The sequence below is a fragment of the Phalacrocorax aristotelis genome, chromosome 5, assembly GCF_949628215.1.
Source record: "Phalacrocorax aristotelis chromosome 5, bGulAri2.1, whole genome shotgun sequence".
NCBI classification, from domain to species: Eukaryota; Metazoa; Chordata; class Aves; order Suliformes; family Phalacrocoracidae; genus Phalacrocorax; species Phalacrocorax aristotelis.
In genome coordinates, this window is record NC_134280.1 from 30,018,628 (window position 1) to 30,036,246 (window position 17,619).

At 39.3% G+C, this 17,619-nt stretch overlaps 1 protein-coding gene across 5 annotated transcripts in view; it reads left to right on the forward strand.

The window, feature by feature from the left end:
* ADAM23 (ADAM metallopeptidase domain 23) overlaps positions 1–16,334 on the forward strand; it is an 81,873-nt gene extending 65,539 nt beyond the window's left edge. The window contains exons 25-27 of one of the 5 annotated variants that reach the window (XM_075093730.1): positions 7,585–7,675; positions 15,061–15,153; positions 16,245–16,334. In XM_075093730.1, the coding sequence (XP_074949831.1) occupies positions 7,585–7,675; positions 15,061–15,109 (140 nt within the window). In that variant the 3' untranslated portion in view covers positions 15,110–15,153; positions 16,245–16,334. Of the gene's footprint in view, positions 1–7,584; positions 7,680–15,060; positions 16,124–16,244 lie in introns of those variants that run through there. The other 4 variants (XM_075093733.1, XM_075093729.1, XM_075093732.1 and 1 more) reach the window with 4 other exon arrangements.
* The last annotated feature ends 1,285 nt before the right edge of the window (positions 16,335–17,619 follow it).

Consider the following 17,619-nt stretch of genomic DNA (forward strand, 5'->3'; position numbering starts at 1 on the left):
CAGATTTCAATGGGAGGAAAAAGAAATCAATTAAGATTTTAAGGACTTAGATTATTATGACTATTATTGCTTACTCTTCGTAGGAATTTCAACTGCATATGCAAATACAAAGAGGAGCTACTGAGGAAATAATTCATTAAAAACTTTTTTCAAAGAGGAAGAAAAGCACTTGACTTCTCTGCCAAACCTTGTGCTGTCCAATTTTTTTATGGCTTTCCTGTCATCAGGACGTTGTCCAGCATCAGACTATATTTATCCATAGTTATGCATTTACAGCTAAAGTTCCCAATAAACAACTGAGAAACCCAAACAAAATTTTTCTGCTATGTCCCAGTCCCAGGTTCTTCTGTCCCTTATACAAGACTGATGGAAAGAAGACAAGAGTTGTTTAAAAGTGTAGTCCTTAGAGCTCAGGCTCTAATTGATTACTCTTTAAAATATACCAGGTTTCAAAGGGAGGACAAGATTTTGGTATGTCCCTCCAGAGTGACTCTTCTTCTGTCTTGTGTGCCATATTCTTTTGCCCCTTAGCAGAATGGTTCCAGTAGACCTTTACCAAGAACTGGTGCAGAGATTGTCTTAAGTTACCACTATGAAGGAGACTCTCTAGAACGGTCCAGATTTGTATTAGAGAATCTGTGCAGATGCTTCCTAGACTCCCAACCCCACCACTATTCAGTGTAGAGCTGCCTGGTTGGCACCTTGTCTTACAAAGCTACTTGTCATTCCATTTCCTATAAAAACCTTCCAAACTGTGGAACGCTGCTTACAGAGTCTTTAAAAGAATAGTGGAGGGCAGCACTATAGAGCTGGTTATTTCTCTTTGTGCATGGATGAGGAGAGCAGTATTTACAGTTGTGACACTGAGAGTACATGAACCTTATATTGCTTATTTCCAAATCCTGTAGGTAAGAAATAATTCCCTCTTCTCTAAAAAGGTCTATAGGAAAAGCAACACAGAAGGTACACTGATCTTGGTCAGAGTTTTGTAATTCAAATTTGTTCATCAAATTCAGGATGGAAACACCTTCATGAAAATTAATACATCAATGCTGAAATATTCTGGGAAGAAGCCTTAAATGAATAGTATCTGCATGGATTTCTGCCAGTACGTACAGACATAGTTTGGACTGTGTTTTTCAATGGAATCCTCTGCAAAAAGGCAGAATGTTTTTATACAAGGTGGCTTAGTGATTTCAAAAGATGGATTATTTTTACTTATGTTGTTATAGTAATTTATTGATGTTGAAGCACCTAGCAATGAATTTATGAGCCTGAACACTGGCAGCTACTATAATCTCTTTTGGTGGGCTAGTAGAGGAATTCCTTTGTGAGAAGATGTCAGAAGAATACAGAAGTAGGTTTCTGTACTATAAAGATCCAACGTACTAAAGTAGTTTCCATTAAGTTTTTTCCTTATGACCAATGCTTTGTAAGCCAGTTTACAAGTCTGAGACAGAAACCAGAATACTTGTTTTCCCTTAGCCCTAAATTTGAGTTCTGTTACGTTTCAGAAACAGAACGCTCATGAGGTGACAAATCACCTAATAGATTTGAGATTTTTCACACCATAAATCCAAGCATTTATCTTACTACAATTAGAGCATGCATAGCTATGAAGTATTGCTATTTATTTATATATTGTTATAATGATTGACAATTGACTGCTACTCCTGCTGTGCTTTTCAGACCTTTCCATCATCCAGCTAATTGCGTTTGGCTCCATATTGTATTTCAGGATTTAAAAAATGGACCTTAATTATGTTGGTATTAATACTTGAGTTGTGAATTACTGTGAACCTCAGCAACCTACTATATCCTGTACTAGCAGGGCTGCGCAGCATGCTAGCAGTTTTGGGAAGACAAAGAGTTCTTGGTGTTAGTTTTTGGCTGCTGCAGAAACTTTTAATTACTCTAGAATGTTGGCCAGTAGTTTTGAAATCAGTAGGACTCCATATGCACACAAGATTCTTCCTTTGTAATTTCATTTGCAGAATCAGGCCTTTGTTTGCCTAGTGGAGTAGTGTTTGTTTTTTTAATATAAAACTTAATGTCTCAAGAGTGTGTGTGTGTTTGTGTATATTTATGGAACAGGAAAAGATTATGAAACCATTTCAAAACAGACTTTATTCAGCATGAAGACTAAAGTTTTTCGAAAAGTTCCCATTAGACAGGGATTCAGCTGCTTGTTTGTGGTCTGTTGTGACTCAATGAATCTGTCAAGCTTTTAATCTTTAACATAGGAAATGTATAGATTTTTTTTTCTCAAAAGAGTTCCCTTAAAAGATGAAAAATAAGGCCTCAATATCTTAAGAGAGACTATGTGAACACATTGAAATTTCCAGGGTGTTACCTGAAGCACATTTCTAGTGTAGGTTTTTCCTTTTAAAAGCTGTTCCCTGTCTTTAGGTCAAATAAATAATCATTGATAAATGCGGTAACAAAGGAAAATATTACTAGCTAGTAAAGGAATGAATTGAAAAGTTGGTTTTTATTTTTTTTTCCTGTGATGGAAATGCTTCCAAACAAACAGTTTTCATTTGCTTGGTTATGGTATGGATACAGTAAGTTTCTGGTGATCAAAAGGAAGTTTTCTTATTGGTGATTTATTTACATTTTGGCTGGTTTAAATAAGCAGTAGGTTGAGGACATTCCCTTTTAAGTAAATAATAGAATCACAAGCTAAAAGGAATAGTCTTACAGGAAAACTTCTCACTGAAATACTTGCAAGCATTCAAAGCAAAACGAATATAGCTCGTTTCAGAATTTTTAAAGCTACAGTATTTGGTAAATAAAGGTTTGTTAGGAGGTTTGAATTGTTTATCCAACAACGGATTATAGCGTAAAATATTCCTTTGAGGAATTATTTCATGTTTTCATTTCAGACATATATGTGATCATTTCCTTAAAAAATCTTCCCTTTTCCCTCCACACAGTGAGCATGGCCACTAACAGGCTAATAGGTGCAGTGGCAGGGACCATTCTGGCCTTGGGGGTGATTTTTGGAGGCACAGGGTGGGGAATAGAGTAAGCATTTTTCTTAGTTTGAGTTTTATGTTTGGTGCCTAGTGTGTGAGGTAACCGTATGCACCCGAGCCCTCTGTGTATTACCCCATTAGCTTTGTCATGTGGTGACCGTATTTGTCATGTGATTTGACTGTGTCTGTGTCATGTGGTTTGCTCATGCAGTGTTGAACCTTCTCCCGTCTGGGGTAATGTGGGGCATAAAACAATAAGTTTGTGAATTTTTACATTGTCACAGTAAATTTAAATGTCTAAATGTTTCCATTACACCAAATTATAAAAATAATGGGGAAAAAAATGGAAGTTTGATTATTTTGGAAAATAGACGAGTAACGTGGACTATTGCCTAAAACACAGAAATTGTTTATTACAGTCTATGGGGCTTTCAGGCTAATAATAGGTCACACGATCTAGCCAGGCAGATGAAAGCTGATGATAATGGTATAGACAGCTAATTTTACAGAAAAGCTTCTGAATGTTGTGTTTCCAGGATTCTGTTACCTTAAGGCAGTAGAATGCTGAAGTGTAGAATTCATATATAAAGAATATGTATAAGCAATTTTTATTGTCTTTTCATAGTTTTAGGAAACTGTAATGCAAAGTGTTAGCCCACTACCTCAATTTTAACATTGGCTATGATTTATACATGTCTGTGTGTACATGTATATATACACATATAAAAATGCCCATATAAGAACTCTCTTCATTCTGCATTCACTGTGCAAATTACAGAATAAATGGCTGTTATTCTGCTCTTCTGAGATTTCCAACTTCACTGTTTCTAATGCTATATATTACCTCTGCCATGTGACAGTGCCATCTATCAGGGAAGGGGGGATCCTAACAAGGCAGTTTGTGATTTCTAATCAGGCTGTGTGAAAATCATTCATGCACAGTTCTAATTAAGGCTGCATAGGCAGTCTTCTGGTAGGCAGCATTTTGTGTGTCTTGAGTTTGTAGCCCTAGATAGAACCTTTGTAGCCTTCACTGAACTGGACTGTTACATGAAACTCAGATTCTCAGAAGAGTAGAGACACTCACAGAGGAGAAATAATAAAATAACAAATGGAAGAAGGTAATAATCATCTGCTAGAGAAAGATCACATCTGTGTTTTACTGGTGGCTTTTACATCTGTTTGCTGAAAACTGAAGACTCTGATGATTCTAGAGGTTTGGGATCCAGATTCTGGAGCAGAATATTTGTTTACCTGCAGGTTGAGGACCATTTGCCTTTTGCTTATGTTCTGCCGTGTACCCTTCTGTTTTTATCTTCCCTTACCTGCTGTCTCAATCCACTTGGCTCTGACCAATGTCCCTGACCATTTGTTCTTGCTCCTGTGTCCTTCTGCTCTAATTCTAGCTGTTCTTCATCTTTTCTCTCCTCTTATCACTCATTCTTCTTTTTGTTTCTGTCCATTCTTCTTTCCTGGATCCCGTCAGTCTTTTCTCTGTCCTCTGGTTCCTTTGGATACAAACATACATTCAAGGCTACTTTTTGTTGCTTGGTTTAAAGCAAGCACATGGGGAACACAAATACCCTCTCTGTTCCTAATGCCCTTCAGGCCCCGGTGGCTGTTACCATTGGTGACTGCAGGGGAGGTTGTGTTCATCACAACCTGATCCCAGGTCCTGCCTTTCCTCCTCCTTCCTCGCCACTTCACTTGCAAATTGCAAACTTTTCTTCAAAGTGCTGGAATAACTTTAGTTTCTTAATGCTTTCTGAATTTATTTTAGTAATCATGTGGGACAAAATGGTGGAGTAGTTTTTTTCCAGATTTCATCCTAAAATGGATACTTAGCTTTGAGAAACCAGAGGATTTGGCTGGCAAAGTGACAGGCAAGAAAACATCAAACGACCACAGTGCAGTGTTACCTGCAGTACACGCTGCAGCAAACTTGCCTCTTGTACAACTACCAGAGTTTCAAAGCAATGTATATTAATTCTTGTAGAATCTGTCTGATGATGATGAAGATTTAGGGAATAGTGTGAAGTCCACTGAAAATTATAGGTGTGTTCTGTTTCAACACCTCAGCAGGTTTTGTATCAGGGTCCTAAAAAATGTATAGAGATGATACGATAGCCATGCCGAAGCAGTTACCGTCTTGGGGGAAGGGGTGGTGTAACTGCCAGGCAGTTATGGTGCAGTTAGTTTCAGGAGCTTCCTCCTGATAGATCTGTGTCTGCAGGTTATAGCAGTAGTATAGCAGAAAGAACAAGTGTTCCAGAAGTGTTGAATCTTGGGATAGTCTGGGTGGAAAATGACCCCACGGGATGATGGTTGGTAAAACCTTCCTCTTACTGCTGGTTTGCATGTCAAGCATCTGAGTCCAGTGACTAGAGGGGCTTATTTAGCTGGAACATAGTGATTTACGCTTGTCTTTGTGTCACTAACTAAAATGACCTGATACAAAGTGGGCTTCATACTGCTAGCAAAATTCTGGTTTATTAATAATACTATTTCCTTGATAATGCTTAATAAAACATAAGGCATACAGCCTCAAGGTAAGGCATAACATGTAAAAGCAGTCCCATTTTCAGTACTTTTATGTGCACAGTCTGTTAGGGTCTTAAAACTGCTTACCAGCAATCCTTAAATATCTGTATTTCGAAACTGGAATTCATTAATTGGAGGACTCCGTTCTGGTAAGCAAGTAGTTACTGTTTAGTAATCATAAGTATTCCAGGAGCTTTGTTTTTATATTGAAGTCAGAAATTAGGTTATAGTCTTGATTACCAGTGAAATTTCCTTTTTAACTTCCTTATCTAAGTTACAACAATGTTACTATCAGTTAATCATTGTACCTCTTTTGTGGGAAGGTAGCATTCCATGGCCAGAAAGAAATCAGCTTTAGAATTTTTCAAGGCTTCTAAAATTTATTACAGATAAATTACTTGCTGTGTTTCCAGTCTTTTGTTGTGTGCACTCATTTGATAAAACCCAGAGTAAGCCATAGACTGGAGTCAAGATAGAGTAGCTCATTAGGCTGCTGTTGAAAGCAAGCCTTAAGTGGGAGTATAATGCCTGTGGAATGGCATTTATTTACCCTCCACCGTGCTCACTCCTGTCGATTTGAGCCAGGTGTGACTTTAAAGGTAAGTCCAAGTAAGATGTGTTCTTCCAAATTGTGAAAAATTACCTTTTAATTATTGTTGTCAAATCTGTGCACTGCTCATATCTGTAAAGCTCACTGTATTTCTTTTCAGTCCAAGTCTTTTATTCATATTCCTGAATACGCTTTGTATAGGAATTGCAGCAAGCAATTTTTAAAACTTGGTTTTCTTTTAGCTAATCTGATCTCCAGAAGCACTGATACGGGAAACATGTAATGGATGCAATAAAGTTAGGTAACTGCAGTAAACTTTAAAGCTGAGGGCACGTACTTACTGTAGTGTCTGGGACTGGGCAGAAGGTTTTGTGATATTGACCTAACAGCTTAAAACTGCCAGTTGTTGCAGCTGCCCTTGCCCTCTCCTTTGCCGATTGTTGGCTGCTCCTTTTTCTTCCTGTGTCAGCTGTCTGACAGTTTTCAGAACATTTAAAATAGGAACATTTCAGTCACTTAGTTTGGGGAGACTGGGATAGGAGGTAAGAACTGGTTTTGAAGGCTGTTCCTCAATATGTAAATGTTTAAACAAAAAGTGTGCAATATGCTGCAAAAGCACTGTTGGGTTGGTTTCATTTTGCCTTGAGCTCAGATGCAATTAGCTTTACATCAAAGACTGCTCAATAGGAAATGTTTGTACAGAGCAATTAAAATGTTACTCAAGCCTACTGTCAGTTTTCTTCCACCCTCTGTAAATAAAGCACTTAAGGGTCAATTATGAATGTCTTATTTAGGTGTCTTGCCCTCTTCAGAAAAATTGCACAAACATATTTTGTGCTGCTGCTTTTTGTTGCTCTTCTTTCCTGCTCCACCCTTCCCCACTTTGTTGTTAAGTAGCTTCTTGAGGATGATGAAGAGATGCTTTGATGTTGGAAAGCTTAATGGGAATACAGCTTTTATTTCAACTTTTGTTCCTTATTATATAATCCTTTGCTTTCGTCAAGCAATTGTTTGTAAATTTAGCATTGACGTAACTGTAGGGAGTCTGGACTCTGATTGGCAAGTGCTTCTGGGTGCTCTCAGCTCAAACTGAAATATCTACCACCTTTCAGGATCTCCATGAAAAAATTCGGCTTTTTGAATTTTTTCTTATTTGCTGTAGTCATAAAGCAGAGAGCATTCATAGTTTTTCCTTTAAGTTAAGGAATTATTCACAAATCTCTTAGTGTCCTCAGCTGACAGTTCATTCACTAGATAATGGAGTAAGTCACAATGGAATTCACTGTCTAACACTAGATTTTTATCTACAGTAGAAGTTACGATAGCACAATGCAGAGACCAACAGCTTTGTTCGTCCTTACTGTTAAGGAGAAGTAAATTGCTGAAATTGTTAGAGACATCACCTTGTGTGCTGTCTGTACGCCTTGAATTGTTTGACTACCCTTCAGTTGCTTCACTTAATGTGAATAAAGTGGCTGGTTCTTATGTCTGTCTTACCATAATCCTTTATCGCAGGTCCTAGTGCCACCAATCTTATAATAGGCTCCATTGCTGGTGCCATCCTGGTAGCAGCTATTGTCCTTGGGGGGACAGGATGGGGCTTTAAGTAAGCAATGCCGCATGTCTTCTCTTCAGTGGCTATGGCATTTCTATTTCTTGCTTACATCACTAAATTTTGAGTTCCTGCTACAAGATTTCTAAGGTGACTCCCCTTTCCCCCCCAAACTAGAACAAACTGCTTTAAAGAGAAAGGATGACAAACGCACTGAACAAGAGGAGGAAATGGATTTGAAACAGCAAGTGTCATCAGGGTGCAAAGTTGAACAACGATAAAAGAATGAATTTAACTGTCATGAGTTCACCCCAACACTTAGGGAGCAAGGTCTTTTCTTTACCTCCCATTATAGCATTGTTCTCAGAAAGCTGGCTATAGTGGTTAAAACCCCCAAAAGATACATGTCTTGGGAGTGTTTGAGTGCAGTAGTCCTTGCAAACTGATGAGCTTTTTTTATAATTAAGGACTTAATGTGTAAATGGTAAGTGGTGGCAGGAGCAAGTAGTTTTCAGTAACAGGTGTGCTGACGCAGTTGTCTCAGAAGTAACAGAGCTAACTCTTTGTTTTGTGGTTACCGATTCAGGTTTAGGGAAAACGTTTTGAAATCTTCAGCTGTCTCCTGAAAGATGAAATAATTTCTCATCCAATACTAGTCCAATGTGTTTTATAACTATGAAGAGTAACACACTAGTCATTCTGCTTGTGAGCGTTGAAGTAAAGAGTGTCTTGTACAGAGCTATTTAATTCTTGCCCCTTTTTTGTAGTCTCAAGTCTACCTACATGCATGGTCCATATTTGGTAAAAAGTATCTAAATTTAGAATCAATGTTTACAACCTTACAAATCATGGAAGTGTTAAGCACAAGTAATTTCTGATGGTATTCAAGTTGCTATTTCTTTTCAATAACATGAATCAAGGTTAAGCCATGATACAACAATCAGCTGTAATTTCTCAATCGGGTTTTTATAATAATTCAAAGAATATTTCATCTGGCTTATATTGATATTCCGTGTCTGAGTTGAGAAGAAAAAAATTATTCCCTAATTGATTAAGACTGTCGAAGTAGAATATAGTGATCAGGTCATGTTTATCTGTTAATTCACTTTCAAAGGTCACCTGGAAATGTTTCTTTACTTCTGGTTTGGACTGTTATATTTTCATAGTGAGCGGTGGCCTTAATGGCACATGCATATCAAAGCAAAATAGTTCTAAAGGTCTGCCAGCCCTGCTGAAAACAGAAAACAGACTTTGCCCTGCCTTCCGAAGAAGGCCGTTACTACGTCCTTCTTCGTCCTGTTGCACTGCCGGCCACTCTCAGTGCTTTCAGAAAGTCCCAGCACCTGCCACATTCATTTTTCCCTAAATGCTTGTTCTGAGGAATTAAAACTCCCTGCACTTCCACTGGACACTGGCAGGAGCTGCAGAGCTGTGGCCATTAGCTGTGGGCGTCAGTGCTCCCCATTTGCTTTAGTAAGAAAGATGAAATACAAGATGTATCAAAACATCCATCTTTAAGCATGGGTGTATGATCTTTATAAGCCTTTTCAGTTCCTGCTGATAGACTTACCTCGAGCTGCTGTATTTTTTTTCCTTACAGCCTCTTCTCAAATAAATTAAATCCACTTATTTGTACAATAAATACCCCTAAGTCAGCCTCCGGTATTTGTAAGTTACTATACTACAGGGCAGCTCCAAACAATGTAGTTTTAAATCAGGTCTGTGTCTTTTGCATTGTCTCGTATGGCCAAGATTTGTAGTTTCCATGTTTATAAACAGTAAAATAATTTAGTATTTATGCATTTTTGAATTGTTATGTTGTTTCCTCAAATCTCTGTTCAAAGGCAGAAATTCAAATGAGGCACGTATTTTAGAATATGCGGTGACAGACACGGATTTGCACGTGGTGTTAACACAAGAAGGAACTGGGATTCTTTTCATTTGATGGATTGAAAGATTTCTTCTGTGTAAAGGCCTCATCTTGGGTATAATGCTTTTTTACAAACTCTCTGTAACACTTGGACATATTCTATAGCATTAACTAATACAAGTATATTACATTTTTTTCTACTGTATCCTACTAAATGCAGAATATAGGAAAGGAGTTGTCTTTTAACCTAAATAACATATAGGAACAATATATAACGATTTCAGTTAGTCGTGGGACTGAGGGGTTTTTTCCTCCCACGCTTCACTGCAGTTAGTTTTTTAAGTAAATGCAGCCAAATTTTCTGCGAAGCTTGCATTAACATTTCTGTTAAAATTTTTCATTTATTGAGAACAATGCAGGTACATTTAAAGGGATAATATTAGAAACATTGATATTGCAAGTTCCCATGGGAATTAACCAAGCAAGATTTTGCCAGAAAAAACAAATGTCAGGTTATACTTTCGGACCAGTTTTCTGCCATCAGAGATGTTTGTCTGTTACTTAGCAATTAATATACTTTCCAGACACAGAGTACTCAGCCCTAAATAATACATTTGTATTGCAGAAGGTAATTTGTTGAATAGACAGTCCAAGTCATTAAAATATAAAAACTTTAGGTAGTTTCTTCCTCTGAATCTTTGTAAGCTGTCTTGTGCCGTAACAACCTTTGATCTTTTACACCAGTGCTGCAGCGCCTGCCAGCAGCTGCGCGAGCAGCCCGGCTGCTGACCAGGAGTGCCCACGCACAGGAACTTGCATGGACACAGATCTTTAGAAGAGCCCCTCCCTGTCTGAAACAATACAGGATTTAATCGGTTTGTTTTTCTTCTTTGTGTTCCACGTCTCTCAGACTACTCTCACAAGTGTTCAGCTTTGCATCCTGGTGTCATTCGTTTGCCCAAATGTAGAAGCTTGTTATCCCTAGAGAGGATCTCCACTGGAAGCGCCTCTTGACGCTCTTATTCTCCAAAGAGCAAGATGCAAATGTCTATTCTGTAGCAGAACCTCAAAGACACTGGCCTGGCCTAGCTCACAGCTTGAAGTGCATGTTTCTTCTGGGGGTCAGAGGGGAACTGGAGAAAAGGCTTTTCAGCTTGCGTACAAATGAGGGCTAGCACACAGAGACCCTCTTGTACTTTGCTTCAGATATATCCAGAGGGACAGATGAAGATAACAGAGGACTTTAACTTTTCCTTCTTAAGCAAGTGATATGTTTAGTCTCTGCAACATGAGAGAAGGTAGCTAATGCTTTACAAACTGGGAGATGTGATTTCTGTTTCACAGGTTATCAGATGTTCATATGAACATACGGTACTGTGGTGTCAAGTCCATGTCAAACGTAAGCTGCAACTAAGCAAACTTTGTTCATGAACTGAGGTGGGAGGGGTGGGGCTCGGAGGGGAAGCGTAAAAGAAGGCTTGATGTGAGTTTGGAGAAACAAGGTTTAAAAAAATAAAACAAACCCAAACTTCCAGTTTCAAGAATGAATCCTAGGTTAATTTTTCTGACCCAGTTAATGTGTGGGTAGACTAGGACAGAAGAGAGTTGACTGACAATTCTAGGGGCTATAGAGCCTCATTAGACATTTCAGGTGGCAGAGAGTTAAAGGTTGTGGGTTGAAACCTTGGTAAGAAGTAGGTTTTACTTCAGCTGAGCCTTGTATAGTACTTTTAAAGCTGTTGGTGTGTAGACTGCAGCAAGGGAGTCCTACATATTTCTGCGTGAACTCTACTGTGTATCGTACAGAAGCAGGGTGTTTGTGAAATGTGAAGTTCATTTTGATGGAGCAAGCCTGTGGCAAGGTTTCAATACGCAATGTTCAATATGGGGCCATTATGGGAAGGACATTTTTACCATTAGAGGAGTAGTTCTGTGCGTTGGCTGCAGTTGCAGTCTCAGGGGCCTATGCTCACTATTTTTCTCTAGTATATATTCATTTACTTTTTTGCAAAGCTGCAGCAGTAATATAAGCCAACTAAATGCTTTTGTTGCTGACTTTAACAGTATTAAAGCAATTTTTGGTAATAAAAGCAACACTGCTGAGAGGCAACACTGGTAGAAGTGTTGTGGAAATGCATGTGAAAAGCTGCTCCTTGTTATATCAGAATGCAAAAGTGGCTGACAGAGAAGAGCTGATTGTAGGCACAAGTCTATTTCCAGCAATTGTTTCTTAGCTGAGGCACTGCAGGGTTTTCTGTCCCTTTAATGGAAGAGTAATGGATGGACCAAAGACTTGCCCGGTCCTTTCAGGTGCCAAGTTTTTAACTGGTCTGTGCAGACGCGTTTAGACCTCAAAAGTTTGTGCAAGGTAAGGCAGTGGAATGCTAATGGCGACTTTGCGAGGGAGGTGGTTTCAGTCCCTTACCAGCATTTTCGTAGCGTGTGTATCAGGCACTTCAATGCAGTCGTTGCTATCCAGATATCAGCATTGGAATCAACTGTGAGATTTTCTCACTTTTTCCCAAACTGTTAGAATAAATGGCAGGTCGACATCTTATTTTAAGCTGCTAATTTTAGTGCCTCATTTTGTTAATTTGAATCAGTTTTGTAGCAAAAGGTCATTTATTTAATCTCTTCTTCAGCATTTGAACCATGCTTTAGGAATGCCTATGAAAACATTGGCTATTTGAAGTGGTTAAAATACTGGTTTTGGATAAATCTTCCAATACTGAAGTAAAGCTTGGTATTTATGTGATCATAGACAAAGGCACAGATTTGCAAGTAACACACTGTGTAACCACAGTCCCAATTAGTTGCAAAAAAAAAAAAAAATGCAGAGGATTGCAGGAAGGCATTTCTTATATACATCGTGCCTTTTTTGAAGCCATTTTCTTTTCTGCAATATTTTTCATTTGCGAAGATGACAGAGGCAGTGATGTGCTGTAGCACAGTGTGCTTTTATTCAGAATCACCTATAATTTTGGTTTTGTTAGAGATACTTTTCCTCGTTGGTTTACAGTCCTTCATTATTTAAAGAGGCATTAAAACATTAACTGCAAAAAGAAGTTAATGTTCTAAGATCTTCCACATAAAACAACAAAGAACTGGGAAACAGCATCATTCTCCTATGCGTCCTTCCACAGAGAACTCTGCCCCCTGCCTTACCGCTTTACTGAGGCATACTGAGAGGGACCTTGTACTACTGTAGCCCATAGCTCTAGAGAGGTGCAGATAGCCAGGACCTGATGCTCACCTAGTTTCCTTTCTTTTTATTGCCACTTTCTTGGGGAAGAGAGGCTTGTTCTATTTGCTGATTTAAGTAAGACTACTGTCTTCATTGCACTATTAAAACAGTTGGTAATCTGGGATTAAGTTGTTAAAGCAGGGCAGGGAATGAGAGTAGAAGTCCAGTTCCTGCAGGGCAACACCTGACTGCCTACCTCTGAAGTGCTGCGATCGCAGCAGGGAGATGTGGCAGGCTCTTGCCAGTGCTTTGCACACGCAGACTGTGTTCCCTTATGGATGCTGGACTTGATGTTCCCTACTTCAGAGGCTATTTCAGGCTCTTATATTAAATGTTCTTTTAGTTTTTCATGTGGTTTTTTCTCATGCAACACTCTTAGCAGAATATTCTGAGCAAAGAAAGGCAGTAGTTTGGTTAGTGTCTTATTCCTTGAAGAGTCTATTTCTGCTGGATAAAACTAGGAAACGAGTAAATGTTGGTTTGGACAGATCACAGAATGCATGGCAAGGGTGCGGCAGACTTTTCCTGTTGCCCTGTTGCTGGCTGAGCCATCGTACAACTGAGCAGTGCTTACGGGAATACAACGCTGGTGGAGATCAGGTTAGAAAAGATGCGATAGGATAAAAGTCAAGACTTCTGTTACAAGAGTTGTACTGGGAAGCTACCATAGCATCTGCCCTCTGCACCTTGTTCTAAGGCTTGGACTAAGGCCATTTCTTTAAGTAAAATAAGTTCAGGTAACAGAATGTAAGGCAGGGTATGTTTCAATGATTTGTCCTCTTCAAGTGAGCTGGAATAGGGTACTTTCCCTAGAGCAGGAGGACAAGTTACATTGCCTGGATTTTTTTGTACACATTGATTTGTTTTAAGGGACTGACTAGTCAGTTGCTCAACAGTAGTGCTTGAATTCGAGCATGCTAGGCAGTATTTAAAGGGGGCAGGGTGAGGGGGAAGAGAAGCAGATGTGACCTTTCCCCATTGAATCGGGCAGGACAAGCAGACGCAAAGCGGGTTTTTAACTCACATTTAACCAAGTTATATTATAGTCATATTTCCTATGATGCAGTTCTGCAAGTTGGCCTGAAAAAATAATTTGCTCATCTCAGATTTACCTGTAGTACAGCAGAGGATGGATTGAGAAATTGAAGTAATGTCAGCCTAATTCAAAAGGAGCGTTGGTACAGTACTCCTAGAGAGGAAACAATTGAAAGATGAATACAATGATCTTTCAGAAACCAGCAAATCTTATGTGTTCACCTTGCAAAAATGTAGGCTCTGAGAGAAACAAAACAAAACAAAGGATGCCCAAGAATTACCACTCTCTGGAAGTCACCTTGGAAAGGAGTTGCCTTTGCGTACATCCATTAGTCTCTTAAACCACCAGGCAAACCTTGTGTACAGTGTATTTATAAATACTGTGGCAGCAGTAGTAGTTAGCAGGGCTGCAGAAAATAGAAAATTCTGGGGTTGGTATGTAGCTTGAGGGAATTTTTGAACTCCTGTTCTGTATTTTTTGTGCATGTCAGTTTGGTGGCGGTAGTGGTGCATATGCCCAACGTTAAAACTAAATGCATGAGCCCCTTGCTTGATGCCCCACATAAAGCCAGATACTGGGGAGGTTGCACCCAACTTTTGTTGTCGCTTCCTAATGTCTTGCTGTTTGACATAGGATATCAGCATCGCAGGAGACTGGATATCACTGGCCAGCTTGCTGTCCACGGTTAATTTAAATTATAACCATGCAATTTACAAAACTGTCCAGTCTCCTTCGAATGCAATGTCTTGGCTATATTTTGCACCTTACTAAGACTCACGGCAGTTATGGTCAATAGTGTGGTAAGAGCTCACAGAGGCACTCACTTTTTCGTCACACTGGACTGTGTAAACTCAATTCTGGTTTAGCCAGAGATGGGCGCTCACTCTGGGAACTCAAGTCGCCACATGCTTATATATTTCCAGTACTGGCACTCGTTACTCATTCCCTTTAGGTACATGCATGCTTTCTTGGCCTAGTGGGGGGACATGTTACAGTGGGCTGAAAGTATCTACAAATGTAGAGCACCACTTGAAGTACAACAGAAACAATTGAATTCTGTATGCCAGCATGATCTCTGTAGTGCATATGGGAACCAATACTTGATACTGTGCTGCAGAAGGCATGCAACCAAATTCCTTAAATTGTTACCCCTTGGAAAAGTTACTTGTTAAACTGTCTCAGAGTGAGCTTTTTACTTTACTATGACCTTGGTGCTGGCTTTGTTCCTCTTATATCTAACTAATGTCTTGCATTTTTCTCTTTAATCTCCTTTTGATGCAACCTGGAAGAAATGTCAAAAAACGAAGGTTCGATCCAAGTCAACAAGGCCCGATCTGAAGAAATGTGATTCAAAAAGCTCCTTCTTGCACTACTGGATTTGGGTATGATGTCTTTGCTGTAGCTGCACAGGAACTAAATCAGTAAGGAAGAACATGACAAATAGTAACTATAAACACGATGTTGGGATGTTAGGATCTGAGGTGGACTGTCCTTTTTGGAGATAAGTTTGAAATACTTCGTCCTTTCACCTTTCTCTTGCTAAAGTTAACTGACAAGATTACAAGCAACTGTCTCACAGTCAGGTGGGTGGGGTTTTTTTTTTCTTTCCTCAAGCAAGGGAGGAGACACACAGACCAAACGCAATAAGAGAACTGTTCCAAAACAACAAAATAGCAGAAGATTTTTCTCCCAGCCTGCTGGCACTCTAACTTCACTTGAGTTCGCATGACTTCCTTTTTCTTATCAAACTCCAGTGGCATGAGGAGCTAAGTTTGAAAGGGTAATCTGCATGGCTCACGTACAAACAGCCAAGCTAGCAAGCTGACCCCAAGCAGAATCTGCAGCCCAATAAACACAAACCACTGGGAAGCCGATACCAGGCTCTGATAGCTTTTCCAGCCATACAGTGCGTTCTGCTGCTGGACTTCAGCGTTTCCTGCTCTGTGAGCTCGTGGTCCACCTTGTTTTGGTCTCCTGGGCCGGGAGCCTGTTGGATATGGAAGCTATCGAGTGATGGGTGTAATTCTTCCAAGAAGGAAGAAGTGTAAATATGGAAATAAGATTTTGACGTATCATTTTCACAGATTATATATAAATATATATATGAGAGAAAAGGATTTCCATATAAAAAGGTTCTATTCTTTATGTAAATCTATTTTTGATGTTGGGTTTGGTTTTGGGTTTTTTTGCTCCCCTTTTTTCTGTAGCATGTTGTACGGCGGATGTTCTGGGCTTGCTCTAAAAAGGCAGATAATAGCATGCAGATGCAGGGAGTTCTGACACCAAACAGATGTGATCTGAAGTTTGTATGCTTGAAACCAAAAACAATTAAAATGTACAAATGCATATCTATGTATTGACTGTAAGTCTGGGTTACTTTTTTTTGGTTGTCATACAGATTTTCCGTAACTCAATCACAGAAGTGCCAAGCTTTATTTTTTTTTAAACTATAGCTACTTTTCTTCCTGTCTAGATCCTGTGAAATAATAAGCCTTAAAATACTCACAAAATGTTAAAAGCTTGGAACAAGTTGTCCTTCTTCTGCCTACCCACCCAACCTGGCTTGCGAAGGTGACGGACATTTCTAACTCACTCCCTGTATCTCTTTGATGTATCTCGCTCTTCAAAGTATAATGCAAAACTCATACTTGGACCCTGGCTACTGATAAGCTAGTTGCCATCACTAAGTGTGCAAAACACTGTGTAATTTCAGGGGCTGTGTGTTGTAATTACTTTCAGCTGCACCTTGCGTACAAGCACAGGTTTTTGCCGAGAAGAGCTGGGCAGCAGCACTGTTCCCCCAGTGACCAGGCTGGCCTGGGTGTATCTGGCTTGAGAAGGGTACAAGGATGTCTAGTCTAGGCCCTCCTTAAAGTACAGAGCTGTACGGTCTGGTTCATCCTTCTCATCTTGATTTAAAACTTGGGTAATTCAGTTTATGTAAGTGAAGCGACCTGAAAATGTCACTGCTGGTTCCGATAATCAGAATTAAAAACTTTTGTAATTTTGGGTTTAGCTTAAAGGTTGGATATTGGTAACAATGGAAGTCCAGCTGCACTACTTCCTCCATCTTTGTTCAGTGGAAATCCATTTCCTGGGTTAGCTTTAAGAGCCAAAACATCAAGAAAATGCTGCAGCTTTCCTGTGACCTACAAAATCTTGTTTCAATTATATTTCTTATTATGATAATGTTCAGTCGAACAGTCTCACAAGAGAACTGCAATATATTGTTTTGGTTGACAGTTATTACTAAGTGTTTTTAAACAGCTTTAACATAATCACATTAACACTTACTACGTTACGAGCTGAAGGTGCTGCGCACAGGTAGTCAACATTGATACATATTCTAAGTCTTCTTTTGAAAAATTCCTGCCTGGTTTCAAGCAGAATGGAGTTAGTGACAGTACTTTTATGGCAAACGAAGAATACTTGCAACTGTATTATTGTCCTCTAAAAGTACTTTGCTTGGGAACATAAATCCCCAGCATTGTTAGGGTTCTGCTTCCAAAGCAAGTGTAACCCACAGCACAAACACTGAAGGTTACCAAAAATTAAAATAAGTAAAATCAACGGGCGATACATAAGCTATGTGTATAGTAAACCTTTGAGAAGCATTTCACAAACAACATTGTTAGTGTGTGATGTGATGTTTTAAATCAGACCACAGTGGTCCCCAACTACTATGTACATAGGGTTCAGTGCTGGAGTAACTTTTTTACTTACACCAGCAGTTTCATAGGAATTATGATTTCTCGACTGAATTTATGCTCCACTCACCAGCCGTTGCTGCCTGTGGAAGAACACATTTGCTTTCTGTCCTGTGTGTTCGCTGCACAAGTGACAGCACA